General features: G+C 41.8%; 2 protein-coding genes across 9 annotated transcripts in view; both read left to right on the top strand.

Moving 5' to 3' along the window:
- crocc2 (ciliary rootlet coiled-coil, rootletin family member 2) overlaps positions 1 to 12,235 on the top strand; it is a 65,198-nt gene extending 52,963 nt beyond the window's left edge. For 5 of the 8 annotated variants that reach the window (XM_053636557.1, XM_053636555.1, XM_053636556.1 and 2 more), the window contains exons 32-37: positions 948 to 1,157; positions 2,151 to 2,300; positions 2,438 to 2,638; positions 8,613 to 8,744; positions 9,023 to 9,202; positions 11,404 to 12,235. In XM_053636557.1, coding sequence (XP_053492532.1) covers positions 948 to 1,157; positions 2,151 to 2,300; positions 2,438 to 2,638; positions 8,613 to 8,744; positions 9,023 to 9,202; positions 11,404 to 11,487 — 957 coding nt within the window. In that variant the 3' untranslated portion in view covers positions 11,488 to 12,235. Of the gene's footprint in view, positions 1 to 947; positions 1,158 to 2,150; positions 2,301 to 2,437; positions 2,639 to 8,612; positions 8,813 to 9,022; positions 9,203 to 11,403 lie in introns of those variants that run through there. The other 3 variants (XM_053636562.1, XM_053636560.1, XM_053636561.1) reach the window with 2 other exon arrangements.
- Positions 12,236 to 13,911: 1,676 nt separating this feature from the next.
- Positions 13,912 to 26,466, top strand: part of sned1 (sushi, nidogen and EGF-like domains 1) — a 50,739-nt gene continuing 38,184 nt past the window's right edge. The window contains exons 1-3 of the mRNA XM_053636563.1: positions 13,912 to 14,393; positions 20,322 to 20,609; positions 23,104 to 23,244. Coding sequence (XP_053492538.1) covers positions 14,178 to 14,393; positions 20,322 to 20,609; positions 23,104 to 23,244 — 645 coding nt within the window. The 5' untranslated portion in view covers positions 13,912 to 14,177. The remainder of the gene's footprint in view (positions 14,394 to 20,321; positions 20,610 to 23,103; positions 23,245 to 26,466) is intronic.

The following is a 26,466-nucleotide window of genomic DNA, read 5'->3' as shown; positions in this document are numbered from 1 at the left end:
GTCCATTAAAAAGATATTACAGTATGTTCTTTAGAACAATAATTATACTACAGCAGTGTTAAATGATTGATTCTGATCGTTGTTGATTCATTTTCTACAGTCAGGGCATGGCTCTGACAATACTTCCGGCTATCAAGTTTTATATTTATGTTCTATTTATTTAGCAATTTTTGGAAGGAGTCTAGGGGGCACAGTGGTTTAGTGGTTAGCACGTTTGTCTCGCACCTCCGGGGTTGGGAGTTCACCGCCTGTGCCTTGTGTGTGCGGAGTTTGCATGTTCTCCCCGTGGAGTTTCCTCTGGGTACTCCAGTTTCCTCCCCCAGTCCAAAGACATGCGATATAAGCTGATTGGCATTTCCAAATTGTCCGTAGTGAGTGAATGTGTGTGTGATCGTGCACTATGATGGGTTGGAACCCCATCCAGGATGTCCCCCGACTTGTGTCCCAAGCTCCCCCTGTGGCCCCCCTGTGACCCTGTGTAGGATAAGTGGATGGATGGAGGGAGTCTCCAGTGTCAGCACTTAGTAACAGTCAGAGGTAAATCCACCATGGTTTGGTGGGTTGAACAAGATGCATACTTTGTCTTATGAACTTCAAGAGAGAGGGGAAAAAAGAGAGGCTGGTGAGGGAGTGACTCTCTATGGCTGTTTAATGATAACTAACTTATTTTGCAGATGTCCTACAACATTATACTGTACGTAACTACATACTGATTAAAAATGCATCAATCTTTAATCATTTTTTTAAATTATTTGTTGGCAAATTAATGTGGTATAAGAGGAACAAAACACTTTTGTTATTGGACGGCACAATACGTGACCCCGACGTTGATTTTATGTCATTCTATGCCCAGTTGTGATGCTAAGACGCTGAATGCTCTAAGAGTCTGTTCCGATATTTGCATCAGGTAAAGTTCGTGAGCCACTGTGTTTGACTGAAACTCTCAGGTTCTCCTGGGCGTGTTACAGGTGGAGAGTGAGAGAGCAGCGACGGCTCTTGCCCGTGCTGAGCTTCAGGAGGCTCAGATGCATGAGAGGCTGCAGAATCTGACCGCAGCTCTGAGTGAGAGTAACAGTAGCACAGGAGCTGCACAGGAGCAGGCCGCTCAGCTTCAGAGCGCTCTCTCTGCCAGCGAGTATGATCGCAGGACACTACAGGTCAGTGGTTAAGAAGCAGTGTGGACTTTGTTAGATTTAATATGTTGGGACAAAGTGCCCACACAATATTAGTAAAAGTATGAAAATGCCCATACAGATACATTGCAAAGAGTTTGTTTGTGCTCAATACGGAGAAATGTCTTTGTTGGATGAATGACCGGTCTGTAGATTCTCAGGAAATACTTTACATTATGTTACATTCATTAATTTTATTTATGGCATAAGGTTATATCACAGCACTGTTGAATTCTTGAATCTGATTAGTCTGATTGGTGTTGATTTATTTACTCTAACAGCTGCTCTGACAGTATTTGGCTGCAAGGCAAATCACAAGTTTATATTAATGCTCTCATTGTAATGTTTCTCTAATATCAACTTACACCCTCATTTTCACCCTGTAGAATCTAAATTAATAGCTCTAACATCGCCATGTCCTTAGCTAATGAACATGCTAATTCACTTTGGCTTGACCACACAGTCACAAAGGCTCTGATTGTGACCTGATGTAAAATGTATGCCACTAAATTTTAAATGAAGCCTTCAGATTGAATCGATCGTTTGACTCCCATGGCTACGGCTCCAGGTTAGTTGCGCCATCATGCCATAACTTTTCCAGGTTTGAGGGCTTCTTTTCTTCGCGTGAACCGTCAGTGTGGCGGGATAGCTGTGCTATAAACCACCGGAGCAGGGTCATTACTTCTCTCCCAGCATCTCTGGAGGGCTTTCAAGCCTTCATTTGAAACAGAGTTTTAAAGATGCTGTGCAAACAAAAACACTGCGCTTGGTATAAATCTCCTCCAGTTTGCTCGTGACCTGTCAGACCATGCCAGTAAAAAGGAAAAAAAAAATGTTATCCATGGTTCTTAACACTCTTTAGCCTTACTGAGATGGAGAAAACTGAAAGATATAAATGCTGAGTTTGGATGGAAAGGTGAATGGGAATGTGTTAGAGAGAATGGGAAAGAAAATGGCGTAATATTTGTGTGAGTGCAGGAGCAGCTGGACAAGGCTCAAGATGCTCTTTTAGACACTAAGAAACAGAACCACGTCCTGAACGACAAGCTGCAGAACCTGCTGAGGAATCAGGATGACTCTGAGCTCAGAATCACAGAACTGGACAAGCACATACGTGCTCTGCAGGAGGTAGCACAAATACATGCATACACACATTCACAATGAGAAATGCCCATAAACAGCATCCTGTGTGATTCATAAATATGTGATGTCTTCCATAAAATCATTATTTGCATTGCAACTTTGTTAACCTCTGGCAATCCCAGGCTCTGCGGCAACGGGAACAAGAAGTGCAGGTGGCCCAGGATGGTTGTGCATTTCTGCGGAGGGAGAAAGTAGAGCTACAGGAGCATGTGAACACCCTACAGACCTCACTTCATGGCCTGCAGGAGGACAAGACGCAGATAGAGAAGACGCTTGCTCGCCTTGGCAAAGACAAGGCCTCCCTTAAACGCACACTTGAGAAGGTACATTGGCGATTATAATCTTAAACGTGAAAGTAAATTGTGGATACAATGGAGCGATACAATATAGTGTAAATGTAGTGTGTGTGTGTGTGTGTCATTTAATGCCTTTCAATAAAACATGTTAGCCATGTCCTTGATGACCCCCATTGTTTTTACTAGTCCATCGTGTCAGCAGGCTTTCCTGCCTCACATCAACTGGGTTTCCAATCCTGCACTATAAACTGTTTCCTCCATTGTGTCTGTTTGAAAAGTAGTAGTAGTGGTGATTTAGTTGGAGCATTCATTTATCTTCTTAACCTTTCAGACCTACAGTACTGTGCAAAAGGCACACGTGAGGAAATGCTGTAAAGCAAAGATGCCAGTAAAAAACAGTAATAAACTAAACAAAGAGGATATTTGGTGTCACAAGCCTTTACTTTTTAAAAACGTATCAGTCTCAGAGACGTTTTTGTGCAGTTTTATTGTATTATTGCAGGAAATTGTCTGGAAAGTTTTATTGAGCATCTTTGAAAATCTGTTTTTCTGGAGACCTTGACTGTCACACCCAGCATTATGGTTTTTTGTCAGAAAATTTGTCTATTATGTAATATGTTACATTCTTTACTTACATACAAACATTTATCTGTAACTTTTATAGCAATTTACAGCCATATATATATATATATATATATATATATAGTATCTCACAAAAGTGAGTACACCCCTCACATTTTTGTAAATATTTGATATCTTTTCATGTGACAACACTGAAGAAATGACACTTTGCTACAATGTAAAGTAGTGAGTGTACAGCTTGTGTAACAGTGTAAATTTGCTGTCCCCTCAAAATAACTCAACACACAGCCATTAATGTCTAAACCGCTGGCAACAAAAGTGAGTACACCCCTAAGTGAAAATGTCCAAATTGGGCCCAATTAGCCATTTTCCCTCCCCGGTGTCATGTGACTTTTTAGTGTTACAAGGTCTCAGGTATGAATGGGGAGCAGGTGTGTTAAATTTGGTGTAATCGCTCTCACACTCCCTCATACTGGTCACTGGAAGTTCAACATGGCACCACATGGCACCTCATGGCAAAGAACTCTTTAAGGATCTTAAAAATAAGAATTGTTGCTCTACATAAAGATGGCCTAGGCTATAAGAAGATTGCCAAGACCCTGACACTGAGCTGCAGCACGTTGACCAAGACCATACAGCGGTTTAACAGGACAGGTTCCACTCAGAACAGGCCTCGCCATGGTCGACCAAAGAAGTTGAGTGCACGTGCTCAGCGTCATATCCAGAGGTTGCGTTTGGGAAATAGACGTATGAGTGCTGCCAGCATTGCTGCAGAGGTTGAAGGGGTGGGGGGTCAGCCTGTCAGTGCTCAGACCATACACCGCACACTGCATCAAATTGGTCTGCATGGCTGTCGTCCCAGAAGGAAGCCTCTTCTAAAGATGATGCACAAGAAAGCCTGCAAACAGTTTGCTGAAGACAAGCAGACTAAGGAAATGGATTACTGGAACCATGTCATGTCATGGTGTCAAGCGTGTGTGGCAGCAACCAGGTGAGGAGTACAAAGACAAGTGTGTCTTGCCTACAGTCAAGCATGGTGGTGGGAGTGTCATGGTCTGGGGCTGCACGAGTGCTGCCGGCACTGGAGAGCTACAGTTCATTGAGGGAAGCATGAATGCCAACATGTACTGTGACGTACTGAAACAGAGCATGATCCCCTCCCTTCGGAGACTGGGCCACAGGGCAATATTTCAGCATGATAACGACCCCAAACACACCTCCAAGATGACCACTGCCTTGCTAAAGAAGCTGAGGGTGAAGGTGATGGACTGACCAAGCATGTCTCCAGACCTAAACCCTATTGAGCGTCTGTGGGGCATCCTCAAACGGAAGGTGGACGAGCACAAGGTCTCTAACATCCACCAGCTCCGTGATGTCGTCATGGAGGAGTGGAAGAGGACTCCAGTGGCAACCTGCGAAGCTCTGGTGAACTCCATGCCCAAGAGGGTTAAGGCAGTGCTGGAAAATAATGGTGGCCACACAAAATATTGACACTTTGGGCCCAATTTGGACATTTTCACTTAGGGGTGTACTCACTTTTGTTGCCAGCGGTTTAGACATTAATGGCTGTGTGTTGAGTTATTTTGAGGGGACAGCAAATTTACACTGTTACACAAGCTGTACACTCACTACTTTACATTGTAGCAAAGTGTCATTTCTTCAGTGTTGTCATGTTAAAAGATATAATCAAATGTTTACAAAAATGTTAGGGGTGTACTCACTTTTGTGAGATACTGTGTGTGTGTATATATATATACCAAAAATTATTGCACATGCACCTGTGGAACAGTCCTTAAGACACTAACAGTTTACAGGAGGTAGGCAATTAAGGTCACAGTTACTATAACTTAGGACACTAAAGAGACCTTTCTACTGACTGTGAAAAACACCAGAAGAAAGATGCCTAGGGTTCCTGCTCACCTGCGTGAACATGCCATAGGCCTGCTGCAGGGAGACATGAGGACTGCAGATGTGACCAGAGCAATAAACTGCAATGTCTGTAATGTAAGATGCCTAAGACAGTGCTACTGGGAGACAGAAAGGACAGCTGATCGTCCTTACTGTGGAAAATGACATGTAACCATGTGTCCCCAGACGTGATCAAGAACTTGCAAATGCCTTGGTGGAAGAGTGGAGTAACATCTCACAGCAAGAACTGACCAATCTGACAAATTCATCCCACATTGCAAATCATGTTTATTGTTAGAATATACAGACTTTCAGCTGTTTGCAATGAACAAATCAAACAAAAGCAACTGAAATAGTTCAACACAATTAATGCTTCAAGTGGTTTCCCCAAATTCAACTTAAAATGCTACGTATAATGATTTCTCCAGTTTCAAAATTATTTAACCCCATTCATGGCAAGCATCTTTAGTACTTAGTAGAGCGGCCTTTTACTGTTATGACCTGCTGCAAACAAGATGCATAGTCAGACACCAGCTTCTGGCAGCGTTCCTGAGGAATCTCAGCCCATTCTTCATGAGCAATGGCCTCCAATTCAGTAATATTCTTGGGTTTGCGTGCTGCAACCGCTTTCTTCAAATCTCACCAGAGATTTTTAGTCAGGTGACTGTGATGGCCCTTTAGAATCTTTCAGGACTTCTTCTGCAACCAAGCCTAGGTGGAATTTGAGGTATGCTTGGGATCATTGTCCTGTTGGAAGGTCCAATGACACCCAAACTTCAGCTTGCTCACAGACGGCATGAGGTTTTCTCCTCTGATTTCCTGATACTTCAGTGAATCCATCTTGCCTTCCACACGCTGCAGGTTTCCAGTGCCAGAGGATGCAAAGCAGCCCCAGAGCATCACTGAGCCACCACCATGCTCGACTGTGGACAGAGTGTTCTTTCTTCAGTCTTCTTCCTCCAGACGTACCGCTGATCCATCGTGCAGAAAAGTTCCAGTTTTGTTTCATCGCCCCACAGAACAGAATCCCAAAACTTTTGTGGCTTATTTATATGATTTTGAGCCGACTTTTCTTGTGCTTTTGGGTCAGTAGTGGTGTATGTCTTGGAGTGGTATGGAAATCTTCTGCATTTAGTACATGCCATACTGTGTTCACTGAAACCTCAGTGCTTGTTGCCACCAAGTCTTGCTGCAGGTCTTTTGCAGTCACTCGAAGATTTTTCACAACCTGCCTTCTCAGATATCTGGTTGCAGCTGTCAGTAGCTTCCTTTTCTGCCCCGTCCAGGTATTTCATAAATTTTCTGCCCCTAGCCATTTCATGTATTCCAGCTCAAGCACACCTGGTGCAACTAATGAAGCCCTTGATTGCTTCCAGCCTTAAAATTTCAAAGACAGCTATTCAAAAGAACAAGGTCTAGCAGCAGACAATGGGGACAATAAAGCTACAGACTGGCAGATGGTGAAAATTACTTTCCACTGACCGGGATGACCGCCAACTCATTTGAATGTCACTCAACAACCGTAGGATGGCATCTAGTGACCTACAAAAAGAATGCCAAACGGCAGCTTGGGTGAAGTGCATGGCGAGAATGGTTCGAAACATGCTCCTAGCGGCAGGGTTGAAGTCGTGCAAAGCTAGAAAAAAGCCTTTCATCAATGAGAAGCAAAGAAGAGCCAGGCTGAGGTTTGCAAAAGACCATAAGGATTGGACTGTAGAGGACTGGAGTTAGGTCATCTTCTCTGATAAGTACAATTTTCATCTTTGCTCAACACCTGGTCGTCTAATGGTTAGACGGAGACCAGGAGAGGCCTATAAGCCACAGGGTCTCGGAACCACTGTGACATTTGATAGAGGATCGGTGATGATCAGGGGGTGCTTCAGCCAGACTGGAATCAGGCAGATTTGTCTTTTGTGAAGGATGCACGAATCAAGCCACGTACGAGGTTGTCCTGAAAGAAAATTTGCTAACAATGTTCCCCAACTCTGAGGATTGGTTTTTCCAGCAGGACAATGCAAATGAATGCTCTAAATTACAATATTTATATTTGGAATTTGGGAGAAATGTTTTCATTAGTTTATAGAATAAACCAAAAATGTTGCTCAAATGCATATCTATAAATAGTAAAACCAGAGAAACTGATAATTTTCCAGTGGTCTCTTAATTTTCTCTAGAGATAATGTTGTAGGAGCTGGACTAACTGTGCAACCTGATTGGGTTGCAGGTACTGCCTCATGCTACAAGTAGTGACAAGGACCCTAACAAAACACAAAACTAGAGACAAATCAGTTAGGAAGGATAAGGAGAGAGCAATTGTCTGTGGCTACCACCTGTAAAACCATTCCCTTTTTGGGGTTGTCTTGCTTTTGCTTCTCCGATGCATCTTTTGTCACATTCATTTGCACCAAAGCAGGTGAAACTGATTCACAATCACTTATGTTTCCTAACTGGACAGATTCATATCCCTGAAGTGTAACTGACTTGGTGTTATACTGTGATGATTAATTGTTCCCTTAATTTTTTTGAGCAGTGTATTTATAACTGCTAAAATATAAGTGGACTAACTTATTTTTCCTTTAAAAAAAAAATATTGCTTTCAAATTGCTGTTGTCTCAGAGGAATAAAACGCTTCAGAATGTGCTGTCATAAGAAAATAATCCATTTTGGGGTATAACTTCCATATAACACCGCATTACGCCACCCATTTGTTGAGTATTTTCCTCTAACAAGAAACCCTTCAGGGGGCATGGTGGCTTAGTGGTTTACCCCGCACCTCTGCCCTGTGTGTGGAGCTTGCATGTTCTCCCTGTGCTTCAGGCGTTTCCTCCATCTACTCCGGTTACCTCACCCTGTTCAAACACATGCGTTATATGTTTAATGGACATCTCTAAATAGTGTGTGTGCGATTGTGCCCTGCAGTGGGTCGGCACCCCACCCAGGTCGTTGGGCAGCGGTGGCTCAGTGGTTAAGATATTGGACTAGTGATTGGAAGGTTGTGAGTTCAAATCCGAGCACTGCCAAGCTGCCCATTGCTGGGCCCTTAACCCAGTTTAGATGAAGGTAAGTCACTCTGGATAAGGACATATGCCATAAATGTAAATGTAAATGTCCCCTGCCTTGTGCCCTGAGACCCTTGGGATAGGCTCCAGGCTCCCTGCGGCCCTGTGTAGGAAAACGGTACAGAAAATGGATGGATGGATATAAACAATGTCTCTTGAACTACAGTAGTATATATTAGTCCATAATCTCTGATTGGCTGTTATGCAACCTACTAGCAAACTATATTCAAATATATGGAGTAATCAAACCAACAGGCAGCTGAATAAACTCTATGCTGTTTCTACATATCTACCACTGGTTAGTACTGTGTCTCTGGTTTGATGGGAATCAAACTACATATCTCTCAATTATGGAGCTAAGAATCAACAATACTACAAAACAACAGCACGCAACTGGACATCAATCCTAAACACGAAATCTGTGTTTGTGTGTCGGCATGTGTATGTATCAGGTGGAGCAGGAGCGACGGAGGCAGGAAGAGCAGGCAGTGTGTGTTGGTCATCAGAAGGAGCAGCTGGAGCAGACAGTGTGCAGTCTGGAACGGGAACTGAGCGAGACGCAAGCAGAAACCAACACGCTAAAGGTTAGAGAGGAAAAGAGGCAGAGGCAGAATTAAAGAGTGAGAGTGAGAGGAAGACAGATAAGCATAGAGTGAGTGAAAAAGAGGGATAAATTCAAATACTTGTGGATAAATTAGTGGATAAATCAGTATCCAGTCACCTGAACCTCCGTTCCACTGAAACCCAAGATGTGAGAAATATACTCCATCAAAATTCCATTTCCACTCTAAGCATCCTTTACTGGTTAGCCTCCAATTCTCTATAGCAAAGTGAGTGTGTGTGTGTGTGTGTGTGTGGGTAGTCCCAGGTTTCCCATATGGAGCAGGCTCATGCAAAGCGCCTCCTGGAGGTAACAACTCGCCACAGACAGGAACTTGAGCTGGAGACAGGCCGACTACGTGGTGCCCATCAGCAAGCAGAGCGGGCACTGGAAACTCGAGAGAAAGCCCACCGACAGAGAGTCCGTTGCCTTGAGGAGCAGGTGGGTATTGCTGAGGGGTTAAAATTCAGTGGCAGCTATGGAACTATTGATCAGAAGACTAAGGTATGAAGCTCAGGGGACAGAAAACAAGGTTACAGAGATCAGTAATCAGATGACAAGGTTATGAACTCCAGGAGGCAAAGGACAAGAGGATGGAGCTCAGGGGTCAGGCAATAAACCTATAGATTTCAGAGGAGTCAGAGGATAAAATTATGGAGCGTAAGAGTCAGATGATGAAGCTCTGGATTTCAGAAGGGTCAGTGGATAAAGATATGGAGCTCAGGGGTCAGAGGTAATCACGTTGGCGGGGTAAGAGGTCTAGTGGCCATAACTCCAGATAACCGGTATTAGACCCCTAATAATGACACATAATCCATAAGAGGACCATACCAATTAAGTCATTATCACTTGTTGGTTATTAAGGGCCATATTCAGAGTTAGTAACTTAAGCTCCAAAGTCATGTCAATATTTCCATGAGGAAAGTTCCTCATATTCAGAGCTGGTTTATACAGGCACTTAAGTAGATTTTCTATAGGCAGGCACTTAAGTAGATTTTCAATAGCAACTAAACTACTGCCCTTTAAAACAAACACTTGCCTTTAAGCCAGAAGAAATTTGGGATAGAAAATGAGGACTAGCAGATTATGCAAATGTGTCTTAATGTACAGTAACAACATGACTATCTACTGATATCTACCATCAGAAAATATCTCTATTGTTACATGCCAACTATTATGAGTTGTCCAACTAATAAAATAATACCATTGTTTTGGTTAACTAAATGTGCTATTCTGTAAATAAAAATGTCCCACTTTTTGAAGGAATAGCTGACCAAGCACTTATTTGCTATGCTTCCAATTTTGTTCATCATTTTATACATAAAACATCCTTGAGATAAGCAATGTGCAGATAAGTAATGTGCAAATAAGGTTAAGATTCTATTTCCTCTGTGCAAAATAAATAAAAAAATAAAAAAATGGACTTTATTGATTAATGAATAGTGCCAGATTTATGTAATTAATAATGGTCACAAATAGCACTGCATAGCTATTTGAGTGTGTTTACAGACCAAAATGTAAATTTCAGCATGACATAGCCTATTGTGGTTACATCAAACTGTCACACAGTGGTGCTGGACTTGCTCAAGCTGATATGGGTGCAAAAATATGTCTCAGAATCAAGCTGTGTGATGAGACACAACACTGTGTTTGGCAAATTCTGCCCAAGTAGCGTGTAAATCCGCAGAGAGGTCTGAATGCTAAATGAAGCAAATATTCAGATAGCTTTTGATGAAAGTGAATGAATGTCACAGGAAATCTTCTCAAACAGCTGAAAGCTGCCTTTTTCAGTTCTGTTTAATACAGTATATTCTTCAATATCAAGTAGAACAAATTGGTATTCTTTGTCTGTTAAGTTCTTTGTCCGATACCAGTTAGAACCAAAGTTTGAACCCAGTTCTGGCTGGGCTGAGGAAGAAGTCACACTGACACCATCGTTAGTTTAATGAAACTTCTTAGTTTAATTATACATAATGCATAATATATATACACACAAGAAATATTGATAAAGAATTGTAAATGTCAATTGGAGCAGGTCACAGATCAAATCAAAACATCTATTACGGAGGTTCGAGTGATATAAGAACTAAAGACTAAAACTAAAACTAGTCTACCAGATAATAATAAGAGGAAGAAGAAGAACCGAGAGAGAGAGAGAGAGAGAGTGAGGGCGAATGGCAGGGTGATTAGCAATGCTCAAAAGAACACATTCCACAAACACAAAACAATTTGGTTCCGGTACATCGTGACACAAACTAGAGACCTTCAGAACTGAGACACAGAGACAATGCTATGAAACTTATCATTTTTCACAACTGATGATAATTCCTGGTACTGTGCTCAGATTTTAGGCCACAGTATGCATTATCAGTGTCATAACAGCAGTGTCAAACTCAGGCCCTCAGTACAGGGTGTAGTGTTGATCCTGCTCTAACACACCAAGTCCACGCCCTAGGAGTGCTCTAATAAGCTGATGAGTTCAGTCCGATGTTTTAACATCAGTAGAAATTCTTAAAAATAATCCAAACAAACCACACACAAAAAAATGCTCAGGCTGAATTGGAGATTAATGGTCATGTTGTAAACAACTGGTGTGTGTGTGTGTGTGTGTGTGTGTGTGTATGTGTGTGTGTGTAAATCAGGTGTCCACACTGAAGGAGCAGCTGGAACAGGAGATGCGCAGGAGACAGACCTACATGAGCCAAATGCTGAAGCCTGGGTCCTAAACGTGCGTGTGTGTGTGTGCGAGAGAGAGAGAGAGAGAGAGAGAGAGAGAGAGAGATTTGGCCTGCTGTATCTAACTTCTAAGGCCACAGACTGGAGTGAAGCCCATGTGTCATCACACACTCCCTCTGCCTTCTCTCATTATGGAGCTGGGCCAGCATGGCTCGCAGTGGCTACTCGGACGGATGTCCACATAATAAGCGGTTTTAACGGACGCACGCGAACACACACCCCCACACTCTTGCTCAAAGAACAAGAAATCACTCGCAGGACTGTTGGACTACATGAGCACAAATCCCCTCAGTAATCCTGATTGACACCGTTAAAAAACCCCAACAACAACAAACAAAGAGATCACTGTTTCCCCAAAATGCTCAGCAAGTGCCAAATTGTTTTAAGGATTTTGCTCGGCATGCGGCTGAGGCGTGTGTTAGTGTGCTCTGTGTGTCCCTGTAGGCCTGATGATGATAGCTACAATGTGAGGATTTCAACCGCTAGGTTACCTCTTACACACACACACACACACACACACACACACATACACACACATACACACACGCGTTTTTTTTTTTTTACTATCCTTGTGAGGACCTTCCATTGACAACTATTAATGCAGCTAATCAGTGATATGCCTACATCTAAATCTAACCTTAACCTTAACCTCAGTAAACAAAAAGAAACATTTTTACTGCTTTGTTTTCAATAAAAGCTAATTGTTATTCTTCTAAAAAGCAGTTTTCCTCATGTGGACCAGTCAAATGACCCTAAAAGACATTTCTATCTTTGTCTGAACCAAATGTCCCTACAAAGATAGAAATGTCTTTTAGGGTCATTTGACTGGTCCACATGAGGAAAACGGCTTTTTAGAAGAAAAACAATTAACAATTATACACAAAACATGCCACCGCACACAAACACAAACACACACCCACTCAAAAAATATTCTGCAATCTTATATACTTTGTCGTGCGTCACTTATTTAATAAGTTTATTTCATGCAACAACTTCAGGCTTAATGATAATGAGACCCAATCGTTTTCATCTGTCAATGTTTAGGTCACTTTTGAGGTCAGAATCAAAGCGTAGCATTCATGACAATCTAATGGAGCCATTTCGATTTTTTTTTTCATCATATTTAATGTTAATCATCTTAACTACTTAATCTCACTTGATTTAATATCATGATGATTTCAACACCGTGTTAATCCTCGAACATGCATTCTGTTCTTTTGTGAACAATTACGAAGAAATTGCTTGTGTGTGTTTTTGTTTTTTTTCTTCCAGTTCCACTCCACGAAATGATTTTTTTTGAGCCAATAAACCCACAATGAGTGATGAAACAATGATCAGATTGATGTGTGCAGTTTGTGGAGTTGCTATATTTGCGTTGGCTTTGCCATGTGAATAATTACACTGACTTGTTTTGATGAGTGTGCGCAAGTTAAAAACTGCCTCAGAAGTTCCTTTGTGACAGTTTGGCTCCAGGTTTTGATTAGTATTACTAATAACCCACTTTGTAAAAAAGATTTTTTTCTCTCTCTCTCTCTTGTCTCTTCCTCTGAGACGACCGTGGTCCTCAGAGTCTACTGCCAAAAGAGTCTTAGCACAAAAGCCTTCATATACAGATTATTGCCTGATAGTGTCTTCATTGCAGCCAGCCAAACCTTGCTGTGCTTTTGTTTAAACACAGTTATTTCATATGCCTTTGAAATTAGACATCTCATGCACTGTATGATGAATTCACTTTGGAAATTGATTTTCAGGAACAGAAAAAAAGAAGACTATGGTAATCCGAACCAGAGGGACTTCACATACATTGCTTGCTTTGAACTGGCATCTCATGCGAGGCCTACATAAAAGCCACTGAGCTCACTTGACATGACTGGCATTTTAGTGTTGCTTTAGTATATTGCTGAAGTGTCTATTGCTCTAAGTGTGTGTGTGTGTGCGTGTGAGTGTGTGTGCGTGTGTGTGTGTGTGTGTGTGTGCACGTGTGTAGGCAGGCAGTGGAATCAGCGTGCTTTCCACAGCATGAGCAAGCTCAAATGCCTTGTCAGTGTCTCTTATGCATGCCTTTCATTATCATAGCCCCGCCCACTGCTTATCCAGTTACCAGCCCCCTGTCTGTGATTGGCTGTGTGCTCCTAATTATGCAAGGTAGTGAATCCCCAGGGGGGTGGGGCCCGTCCTGAAAGAACTCCTTTGGCAGGCAGAATAGAGGTTTTATTGAGGATATTTCTAAGCTAACCATCAGGGACCAAATTGCTGGATTGTAAAAAAAAAAAAAAAAAAAAAAAAAAAAAATCAAAATCATTTTGCTGCCCCCCCCCTCCTCTCTCTCTCTCTCTCTCTCTCTCTCTCTCTCTCTCTCTCTCTCTCACTTACTCTCTCTATTTTCACTCCCTCACTCAGTCGGTTCACTTCAGTGAGCAGCAACGGAGCACAGCAGCTCTCCAGCACCCAGCAGCACACAGAATGAAAGGAATCTGCCTCTCTTTAGTAAAGCAGAAGCTCCAGTAAGAGCAGCAGGAGCAGCTTGGGAAAGAAGAAGCACACAGAGGGCAGAGAAGACAGAGTGAAGAGAAGAAGCTAAAAAAAAAAAAAAAAAGAGGAAGAATTTAGGAGCTGGAGAGTCCAGCTGTGTCCTACTTGCCCCCTTTAGGGTGCTTAGGGTCCCAGTGCAGCGTGAGTGATGGGGCGGCTGAGGCAGCTGCTGCTCTGCTTGTGCACGCTGCTGTGGCTCGGCATACCAATCGGCGTGATGCCAGCTGTCCCCCTTGAAGACTTTTACTCATTTGGACAAGAACAGGGCGACTCTCAGACCATCACACAGGATGATGGAGGATCAGGACTGGTGGAGATCTCGGTGGCGTTCCCTTTCTTTGGAGATCGGCACACTGGGCTCTATGTGAGTTTTGGAATGTGTGTGTGAGAGAGAGAGAGAGTAAAAATGAGTCAAGCCAGAGAATCGGGTCTTTCACTCAGCAGCTTTATTGGTTTGTGTGCGTGCGTGTGTGTGTGTGTGTGTGTGTGTGTGTGTGTGTGTGTGTCAGGGAGGGATCAGGCTTGGATGCTTGGGCATGTGAATGAGGTTTGCATGTCACACACTAACAGTCATATCGATTGTTAGAAAGAGACATAGAGGATGCTTTTGATCAGACTGTCTCTCTCTCTCTCTCTCTCTCTCTCTCTCTCTCTCACACACACACACACACACACACACACACACACACTCCTCAAAATCAGTGCCACCTTTGGCATCCCCCAAATCTATCTCCCCAAAATACCACCCAGATCTCCCCTGATTTGTCCTTCCTCAGTCCCCTAGTGCTTTGCCAAACCTGACCGAGGTGCCATGGCAACAATGAGCAGTGATTGAGGTCCCGTTTCTCTAAGAAAAGATGAGTGAAGTCACAACCCCAAAGCAGCGTGCCCGTGACACGGCAGACATGCCACTACACAGCCGCGTCCCTAACCACCAGATGCCATTCAAACAACTGTGTGTTCATGACTTTAATATTGTATTTCTGCCTTGATCCAGCTCAGAAGAATGAAGTCAGATGGATTTGTGTCTTGGCAAGTGAAGCTAAAATAGCCCAGAGTTTTCTCTCTGTGTGTGTGTGTGTGTGTGTGAGTGTGAAAGGGAGCGAGTCAGAAGCATGCCTGTTCTCATGTGGAGTCACATGTGTTTGTGTTTGGAGTGGCATCTCGCATATCACAGAGCAATGTAAATATTAATGTGTGCTAGAGACAAGATAAGACACGCTGCAGATAGTGGCGCAGATCTAAGATTAGATTAGCCATGTGCTTCGAGCCTGAGGTGGGGCTTCTGAGGCTTCTGGCTGGGTGGCTGCGGTGCATCAAGTACAAACGCAGGAGGTGACTGCAGGTCAACTGTAACCCAATCTCACATGTCACGAAGGCAATGATGTGTGTGACGAGTGTTTAAGACTGTACTAACGATGTCTTTAACACAGCTGTTCGAGCTGAGTGAATTATTCTTCAGCTTTATTGCATGTCCAACACGTGTGTATGTTTAACACAACGCAGCCACTTCAAGCAGGTGAGATTTCACATGAGCTACACGGACTAATGCTGGAAAAGATTTGGGGCATGGAAAAAGAAAAGGGGTTGATTTGAGGTGGCACTTTCGAGTCTCGTTTTGATGTCAGATGGTCCCTAAAACTGGAGGAGAAATTCAGAGCTGCCTGCTTTTCCCTAAACATTTGACATCGCTTCTCTTTCTTATTTGTCTTCGACTCCTCATCCTCTTCTTTTTCTCCATCTCTTCTTCTTCTTCTTTTTCTTGATGTTCTTCACTTTCTCTTTTCTACTTCTTTTCATTCTCTTCCCTTTTCTGTCTTGTCTGTTTTTCTCCTCCTCCTCCTCCCCCCTTCTTCTTCTTTTCTTCTTCTTCTTGTGGTCCTCCTCCACCTCATTCTTGTTCTTCTTGTTGTTTTTCTTCTTCTTCTGTCCTCATAAACCTGCTCTTACTTCTGCTTAGTCTTCTCTTTTTCTTCTTAATATTGTTCTCTTTTTTCTCATTCTCCTCTTCTTTTTCTCCTCCTCCTCCTTCATCTCATTCTCTACCTCACCATCTCCTCCTCCTCCTCCTTCTTTGTCTTCTTTGTTACCTCTTCTTCTTCATCTCCTTCTCTACCTCCCCTTTCTCCTCCTCCTCCTTCTTCTTCATCTCCTCCTCTACTTCCCTTTCTCCTCCTCCTCCTTCTCCTCCTTCTTTGTCTACTTTGTCACCTCTTGTTTTTCTTCTTCTTTTACATCTCATCCTCCATCTCCTCCTCCTTCTTTGTCTTCTTTGTTACCTCTTCTTCTTCCTCTTCATCTCATCCTTCACCTCCTCCCCTCTTCGACCCCCCACCCCCACCCCCTTCTTCATCTTCTTTGTCATCTTTTTTCCTTCTTCTTCTTCTTCTTCTTCATCTTCTTCCTTCTCCCTTAAAGAATGTGGCAGCACTGTACATTTACTGCTACTCACTCCCGGCTGCTTAATTTAAGGTTTCAGAAACACATCCTCTTTCCTCACATCAGGTTCAGTGGGATGAATGAGGCGATGGCATTCTGAGGACATACTGTACATTTTGCAGCACTGTACCTGCAGTGACAGTGTACTAAACCTCTAACCCCAATGACGTGCCCTTCATCACATCAAACCCTTCAGGAGTCTGAGTTTGTTCAATATGTAGTCAAACTACTACACTTTTGTTTTATTTTGAAAGCTTTGCTCTCATCCTCCCCTTGACCACCACCAACCTCCCTTCCTCCTCCACCAACACCTCCTCCAGATAATGAGTGCAGGGGTCTTCCCTCTGGACCCATCCAGCTGCTGGGCTGCACAGAGTCGAGATCCCTTTAACAGAACACAGATGCATCTGTGAAGCGTCGCAGGGACGCCAAACAACCACTGAATAACTAATCTTGCAAACGACGCCTAGGATGAAGAAAACAGGGAATGAGGTCTGAGGCTGGGGAGCAGAAAGCAGCTTCAAAGCAGAGAGAGTGAGAGTTTTGCTGTGTGAAATTTTTGATTTTGCCTGCCGAGCTATAAAACGGATGTTTATAATAGGATGACATGAAACAAAAGAGTGAGGTGGATGATGGGAAACCATCACAGAGAAAAAAGCTCGGTCAGAGCTGCATGCATCACACACATCTGCTAATGCTCATCCTCGCCACTTCAACAAAAAGTTTGCGCAACCGTGGAGAGAAAATCTTCGACCTTCAGAGATATATTCTTCTCCCTTGGTGTGTGACACTGAAATGACCCAAATATTTCTGTGAGAGTGTGAATGGCTGTTGTAGAAGGGTGTTTATGAGGCTGAGCACATTTATTCATGGTGCTTTATATCATCTATAATCATAAAAATGATGTTCCAGAGTGCTTCAGTGCTTCAGAGGAGCAGGATTCTGAAAATTCATTTCCTTCCATTGAGCACAGAATTATTTATCCAACACCAGGATGTCCTTGTATATTTTTGAGAGGTATTACGTATATTACTCTGAATTCAAGGGTTATTATGGGTCACTCTGTGGCAGAATTGTCATAGTGGAGCTTGATGCTTATGGAAGGCAAAGGTAAAGCTCAGGATCAAGCTTATGGATTCAAAAACTTCTTCACTTTTCACTCCAAGTGTGGATGAAAAATGTGGTGAAAGCCCCCCTCTGACAGGGAACGTTCAGTGTTTTCTTGAGCTTCATCTCTGGACACCTTTTTTTTTTTTATTTGGGGGGTTGGGATTTGTTTTAGCCTGACTTCTCCCAGATGAAAGTTTATTCGAGTCTATAAATTACTCCGTTCCAATGAAAGCTAGATATTTCCAAGCGTAGAATTCCCAAAAAAAACAACAACACAGGGCTAGATGAGCAGATTGACACTAAGTAAGACTGAGTGTGAGAGAGAGAAAACCTTGGTGTAGCTCAGAACAATATCTAGAATTTCCTTAAAAAAAAAACATTTACGGCTTTACAGTTACAATACTCAATGGAACTGCTAAATTAATGACATCCGCTTCCAACACGGCATTTTTTTTTTTTTCTAGCAAGCTTTTTTTTCTTGTCCTAGATAGCCAACTATTTCTAGCTGAGCAGTGTCTGTATTTGATTTTAGTCACTCTAAGCCTGCTTATTTAACAGAGTACTTTGACACAGAAAGAAAATTGCTTATTCAACCTTTTGCAGATCCTCTAACTGATCAGTAAAAATGTCAATGCTAATTTAGAGTTCACTAATCCGACTGCGAGGTTGGTCTGGTCATTACGGCCACCCACAGCTCTAACCTTAAGCTCGGAACTCTTCTACACTGCTTTAGTAATCCGGTTTTCCAGTTCGAACCATGTGAACATGCAGAAAGCATGTTGCAGCCATCTGTGAAACATTTACTATAAATGGCATTCTGGTTATTAATCATGTATCTGTCAGGGCCACAACCTACCTGCACTAATACAAGGCTCAGCAGTCCTTCATTCTCTCTGTATAACTCTCCTTCAGGCTCTCTTATTCTCATTTCCTTATGCATTCCTCTCTTACTATACCTCCCACTGCCTTTCTTGCCCTTTCATCTCTCTTTTGTTTCTTTCTCTGTCCAGTCTTTGCTTGCCACCTCTCTCTCTTTCTCTCTCTTTCTCTCAGGTCTCCTCTGTTTGACCCCATGTGTGGACCTGCAGTTTGCACTCTATTTCTCTGCATCAACCAGATTCACGCTGCAACTCACTGATGCAGAGAAGGGAGGACTGCGGTCAGCCAATTAACCATGCAACCGCATCGGGCCAAGCAAAACTTCCTCTGCTGTTTTTACAGCTAAGGTCTCTGAATTATGGTTTCCATACGAGCGGCAAAGGGGAGAGGACGAACTATGTGGTGTCGGCCATCGCTTCTATCACTGCTTCCGGTTGCTGCCAGGAGTGGCCACGGATATGACAAGTGCCTGAGCGGTCATGAGAGGAGGCGAGAGAATTTGGAAATATTGGCTTAGGTGGACAGTACATATTGAAGGGCAATCTTTTTTTTTTTTTTTTTACCTTTTTCGATTTCTGTTCTTCTGATTGCCATGGAAATTGACGAACCCTTTTTCTAATTCTTTATCTACAGTAAAGGCAGCATATATCTTTATTTAAAATCTCAGGACATGCACTTTCACACCAAAGCACAACAGAATACAGTCAAAACATGAGAAGTGTCTTATGATCAATAGAAACAAAGCGCTGATTTCGGTCCTGTTAAGGTATGAAAGATGTCCTGACTTCTGTATCATGGATCATGCTGTTTTCCACAGACAGACCAGGCATTACTGTGGGAATTCAGTCAACAGATTTGCAGCTCAGCACAAAACCATGGAGCCATAAGCTGTGGTTACTGTCAAGCTGGCAACCTGGTTAAAAAGGTCCCAGGTCTTAAAACCACTTCCTGCTTTGGCAGTGGACAGCACTGAGGGCAGGTGTGAGGGTGTGTGTTTGAAGAGAGAGTGAGTGAGTGAGAGAGCGCGAGAGAGAGAGATCTGGTTTTCTCAGCTGTGGATATGGACCTCTGGTGAAACAAGGGAAGTGTCTGTTCCCTGAAGGGAAGTGGATACATGGTCCACGGAAGCCTTTCTCAATCTTTGATCCTGAAGCACTGAACACACCATGCAGCATGTCAACACACTGCTGGACAACTTGGCGTCTCACACTGCATCCCCTTAGTCAGCATGTTCTATACATCCAGCTCTCAGAGCCCCTTATTCAGACAGCCATTATCAAGTTACCACCACTTTCACAGCACTGCTTTGCAACATAATTGTGCACAAAGTAAAAACGGTGCTCTTAGTTATCCTTTTTAAAATGCTTGAAGTTGTGTCATGAATCTGTACTAAACTAAAAAATTTGTAGTAAAAGAATCCTACAGGGTGTCATGTTGCCACCTTACAGCTATGTTGTCCATGTGGGTTTCCCCAGGCTCTCCAGTTTCCTCTGACCTCCCTCAAACATGCCAGGAGGCGGATTGGTGACTACAAATTTCCCCTAGATGAATGAGTGTGTGAGAGTGTGTGATGCCCTGTGATGAACTGGCGTCCCATTCAGGGTGTGTTAGTTCCTGCTGTGTTCCCAGGATATCCACTGACCAGGATAAAATGGCTGCTAAAGATGAAATCAATGAATGAATTAAATATATTTTCACACACACACATACACACACACACACAAAGAAAAGCCAAACATGTTAGTGCATTTGATTCATGTATGATCCATTAAAATGGAAGCTTGTAATCAGAGGAAAAAGCTGAATGAATCTCTGTGTACTGAAGTTTTTAATCCTGTATTTCCTCTGCTCTTGTTTTATTCAGGTCAACAACAATGGCCTTGTGTCTTTTCTAAGGGAAGTGTCTCAATTCACACCAGTGGCCTTCCCCATCGCTGGAGACCGCAGGGTAGTAGCACCGTTCTGGGCTGATGTAGACAACCGGCAAGCAGGGATAGTGTTTTACAGAGAGAGCAAAGATCCTGCTATCCTGAAGAGAGCTACAGAAGACATCCACTACTATTTCCCAGAATTCCCCACATTCACAGCAACGTGGGTCCTCGTTGCCACTTGGCACAATGTCACTTTTTTTGGTGGGAGCCCGGCTACTCCGGTAAGGACACTAAATATTTATAATAACATAGTACAGTATGCCAGAGCCATATCTCCCTGCAGATCTCGCCTGGTTTCCCACTGAAGCTAAGTATGGTTGAGCCTGACCAATACCTGGAGGGGAGGCCTCCTGGGGAAAGCTAAGGTTGCTTTTGGAAGTGGTATTAGTGAGGCCAGCAGGGGGCGCTCACCCTGTAGTCTGTGTGGGTCCTCATGCCTCAGTATAGTGATGGGGACACTATACTGTAAAAACAGCTTCTTCTTTCAGATGAAACTGAGGTCCTGACTCTCTGTGGTCATTAAAAAAAATCCCAGGACACTTCTCGTAAAAGAGTAGGGGTGTCCTGGTGAAAATTCCCCCATTTGGTCCTTCTCTATCATGGCCCCCTAATAATCTCCATCCCTGAATTGGCTATATCGCTCTCTCATTAATAGCTGGTACGTGGTGGGCGTTCTGGCGCTCCATGGCTGCCGTCGCATCATCTAGGTGGATGCTACACACTAGTCTTGGTTGAGGAGATCACCCCCCATACTATGTAAAGCACTTTGAATGTCTAGAAAAGCGTACACATAAACGTAACTGTAACGACAGTAGCTCCACCCAGTTTCCCAGTCCAAAACCAAGTGAGAGAAACCCTTGTGTACAAAACATACCCGATTAGGATATCAGGATGTAGTACAGTGCAGTTAGTGCACAATTATGGGATATTTTTTTGCATTGCACTGCTTTTTGCATTATAAGAAGAAGCTATTTTGTATTTCCAGCATCAATTGTACACTTATTTACACCTTAATACTGGGATAACAGTCATGTGACCTTACTGAGTTTCATGACAGATATGAATCACAGACAGAGATTTAAAATGTCTCCAAAGACCCAGAGGAGTCCCATTAGTGAGTGGGTGTCATATTCAAAATAGTCTGGTAACTGCAAACCTTCTAAGTCAAAGTTAAAGTCATTTTATTTATCATATGCACAGTACGCCAGAGACACTTTGAGATGCTTGTGGTGAGGCTCTGTAAACTCACTAAGGCACCGATATAACAGAAAAGAACACACAAACCTACTTTAAGAGAAGTGACTAAACAACCATTTCAATAAATACAACAAAATAAAACAAATAGAATACAATATATGAATGCGGAAGGGTGCGATATTTGCTTAAAGTGCAGCAGAGTATAAGACTGAGTATGTACAGTCCAAAAAGAGAAGCAGAGAATAAAGACCGTGGCAAATGTACCATAAAGATGAAGTGTGCTTAAGCTGACGTTTAACATGCTTAAAGCGACACACGGTTATTTAGTAGTCTGATGGCCTGCAAATAAAAACAGTAACACTTTACAATAACAGTACATGAATAATCATGCATTAATACCTAAATTAATACTTATTTAAATATGAACTAAGAATGAGTTAAGGCATGTACTAATCATGAACTAATGAAGAGCTCATCTTAACTACGATGTGAGGCTCATGAATTCATGCATGAATAACGACCACCTTAGGCACACATTAGTACATGTCTGTTTGTTAATGCATGAATTAATACACAGGGGTAAACTAAATCAAACATGCTCTATAAGAAAGAATATAAATTAAACCTGCATAATTTCAAATTGTTTATTATAGAACGTAAAAAGTACGCACTAATTATAAACACCAATAATTTAATCTCAACCTGTGCACAGACATTTTGAGAGGCAAGAACACGAGAGAAATGGGTGACTGTTCGTGACGATTTAAAGCCGGGAGCACCGATTGACATAGATGTAGTAAAGCAGTCAAAATAAACACAGAGACATTTAGAGTAAGACTAAAACTCCAGAAAATAATCTTGTTTTAATTGTTAATAGTTTATAGCGTCTGCTAAATGAATAAATGTTACTGTATTAATTCCACCCTTGTGGGTAAAGGAGCGGTGCGCCAGGCCCGAGCCACCCAGAGCATGTACTAGTACTACAGTGGGATTGGAAGAGAACTGGATGGAGAATGACACAAAACAGGTTGAGAGGAAATTATTGGTGTTTATTATTAGTGCGTCTTTCTCCTTTCCATAAGGAGGATCTGTGTCAATGATGAAAGTAATCCAGCGCCATCCAGTGATGTTCGTGTACGCAGATACAAATGGCCAATTATATAAAGAGTTTGAAATTATGCAGGTTTACTTCATGTTCTTTCTTATTGAGCGTGTTTGATTTAGTTTCCCCCTACACGTTAATTACTACATTAACAAACAGACATGTACTAACATGTGCTTAAGGTGGTCGTTATTCATGCATGAATTCAGAAGACTCACGTCGTAGTTAAGGTGAGCTCGTCATTAGTTCGTCATCAGTACATACCTTAACTCATCATTAGTTCATATTTAAGTAAGAATTCATTCAGTTAATGTAAAGTGTTACCATAAAAACTGTTCCTCAGTCATGCTTGTACATGATTCATGTGTTTTGCTAAAGTATATCCTTTACTGTAAGTACCATTTCCTCTTCTTAAGGTGAACACATTTCAAGTAGTGCTGATTACAGATGGTGAGCTGTCCTTCACCATCTTCCAGTATCACAATGTCACATGGACCACAGGAATGCACGCAAGCAGTGGGGGAGATCACTCAGGCCTGGGGGGCATTGCTGCACAGGTAGTGTCCCAATTCATTTCTATGCCTTCTAGACACTATTATACACCCTCTGCCTGAGTCAATTTTTTTCATTTGATTACTGATGTAGTTTACGCCGAGCCAAACTTTGGTAGCTGCACAAACTTTAACTAGCATGAATTTATGATAAACCCACCAACTGAATGACGTAGATCCACAATAATTTTGGCAATCATTTATCTGAAGTTTACATGCACTTAATGAATCTTATAATGGAAAATGTCAACATCAAATGGAAAAGTATCATTCCAATTTCAATTCAATAAAATTTTGTTTGTATTGTGCCTTAAATGATACAAAGCAGCTTTACAAAAACAATCATATTGCTTTTTAAACAATGTACAATGTACACAATGTATTTTATAGTTGCTTTCCAATGAAATACAACATAAAACAGAGGCAACCTGAGTTAACACACAATTCAGTTTGTTTTTGTTGTTTTTTTTTTTATTGAAGTGAAAAAATGCTATCCAACACCTATCAGCCATGTGAAAAACTAATTGCCCCCTTAAACTTAAAATCTGGTTGTGCCGCCTTTAGGAGCAATAACTGCAACCAAACGCTTCCGATAACTGGAGATCAATCTTTCACTTACTTCTAGGATTTACTCCTATGTTTTGTATCATTGTCTTGCTGCATAATCCAGTTGCACTTGAGTTTCAATTTACGGACTGAAGACCGGACATTCTCTTTTAGGATTTTCTGGTAGAGAACAGAATTCATGTTTCCCTCAATTATTGCAAGTTGCCCAGGCCCCGAAGCAGCAAAGCTTCTCCACATCATCACACTTCCTCACCAGGTTTGAAGATCATCAAGGTGTGTTTTGGGAAAATCCAAACAAGCCTTAATGTTCTTCTGGGTTAGCAGTGGTTTTCACCTCGCCACTCTTCCATGAATGTAATTTTTTTCCCAGTGTCTTTCTGAGAGTGGAGTCATGAATAGTGACCTTTGTTAATGCAAGAGAGGCCTGTAGTAACTTTGTTGTTGTCCTTGGCTCTTTTCTGTCTTCCTGGATGAGTAGATGCTGTGCTCTTGGAGGAAATTTGGAAGGTCTGCCACTTGTGGGAGGTTCACTACTATGCCGAGTTTTTCCATTTGGAGATAACGGCTCTCACTGTAGTTCTTTGGAGTCCCAGAGCCTTGGAATAGCTTTGTAAACCCTTCCCAGATTTATGTATTTCAATCACCTTCTTCCTCATCATTTCTGGAATTTCTTTCAACTTTAGCATAGTGGTATAATGGGTAAGACATTTTAACCAACTTCATGCTGTTGAAAAAGTTCTATTTAAGTGTTGATTTGATTGAACAGGGTTTGCAGTAATCAGGCCCGGTTGTGTCCGGTCCAGCTGAACCCCATTATGAACACAGCTTCATAGATTTGGAGAATTAGTAACTACAGGGGAAAATACATTTTCACACAGACCCAGTCGGTATTTGAGAACTTTTTTGCTTCAATAAATTACATTATCATTTAAAAACTGTATTTTGTGTTTACTCAGGTACACTTTTGTTCATAATAAATTGTTCTGAAACAATTTAGTATGAGATGTACACAAAAACAGAAATCAGCACTGTAAACAGAAAGTTTGAACTTTACATGATTTTCCTCTTCTTCAAGGATTTATGGGTGGTTTGAAAAGCAACTATAAAATACATATTGTGTACATTGTGTGTTTAAAAAGCAATATGATTTTAAAGCTGCTTTGTATTATTTAAAGCGCTGATAATCTGTAATCTGATTATTGCACTTAAATTCAGGCATTGTTATTCTTTGAAATGTGCTTTAACAGATGTAATCCCTTATGATACCATGGTATACTGTTTATTTTAGCAGTCCTTTCTGGCTGGAATCAGACACTAATCATGTTACTAGTGTGAAAACACTCTGTCATTTATATGCAACCTGTGCACTAGTCATAAGATATAAGATCCAAAAACAAACTGTAAGTTTTAAGACGCCATCAAAATGCTTCACTGTTTTGCGTCTGAATAAATACTACACGAGACATGCATGGAAGCAAAATAAATAAATAACTTTAAGGAACTCAATAGCCTCTTAGGATTAGGCTCTCAAGAGGATTTTAAATTCTCAGACAGGCATCTGTCAAGAACTTAGTTCACATTCATGACATACTTGACATTCTCTGTTTGATGCAATATTAGTGACCTTTTCTTCAGTGGTCTATATAAACTGAGCACGCAGCACCTCTCAAACTCTTTAATGCCTTTTATTTCCAAACGCAAAAGAATTATTACCCAGTAATGACAGAAAACAATGCAGAATGATTACACTAATATTGCATATTACAAGAGTGAGGAGTGGAACCGGGAGGTTTAAGAACTTAAGGGCTCTCTGGATGTCCTGAGATTTGAAGTCCAAACCTTTCTGAGCAACCACTGATGTGTGGAACTAACAAATTGAGGGATTTTAATGAAGAAAAAGCCATTTTGAGCACTGTTTTTTCATTCACAAGGTTATTTTCCCCCAGACAGGAAAATGCAAGCGGCACTCCTGGCATTTTTTCCCCACTGTATTGCCATTATGTTACCCAGATGCCTTTATAAAGAATTAATACCATGAGCCAACTATAGAATAACTGTCTGAAAGTGTTAGCATTAAATTCTGCATGCTAGATGTAGTGCTAAAGCTTCCCGATTAGATAAACCATCATTATATCATGTAGGCTTTGACAGAACTCATTAGTTGCCTTTTGTTTACTCTGTATATACTTTAAAAGACAAAGCTGTTTTGAGCAAAATGATTCTACCAAGAAAACTAGCATTACATACAGAGCACAAACTCCTAGCTAGTTTTGCAAATGGTGTTGGGTTAGCTTTACATAACTTTATGGCTTAGCCATCAGTTGTCATCCTTAATTATTTCATTATTAGATGTCATTATTATCTCCACAGTTATTTCTCTTTCTTTTCTGGCTTCTAGATTGGTAAGTTCTTTTAGATAGGTAAGTTATATTGAAAAGCATGACCATTCAGAATAAACATCCCACATTCTAGTGAGATGGGGCCTACTTTAGGGGGGTTTCTGGTATACCGTTGTACAGTACATTACTCATCAGAGGTTCTGGGGGAGTTCTGCACTCTGGAATTTGACATTTTCATGGATTTTGTGTCAGCCTTCAGGTGGCGCCAAGCAATCATCTGTCTTGCCTGTACTGCAGCTACACCTCTGGTTCCATAAGATGC

This window comes from Ictalurus furcatus, chromosome 11 (genome assembly GCF_023375685.1).
Source record: "Ictalurus furcatus strain D&B chromosome 11, Billie_1.0, whole genome shotgun sequence".
Classification (NCBI taxonomy): Eukaryota; Metazoa; Chordata; class Actinopteri; order Siluriformes; family Ictaluridae; genus Ictalurus; species Ictalurus furcatus.
Note: the sequence above shows the minus strand (reverse complement) of the source record. Positions and strands in the feature narration are given on the sequence as shown.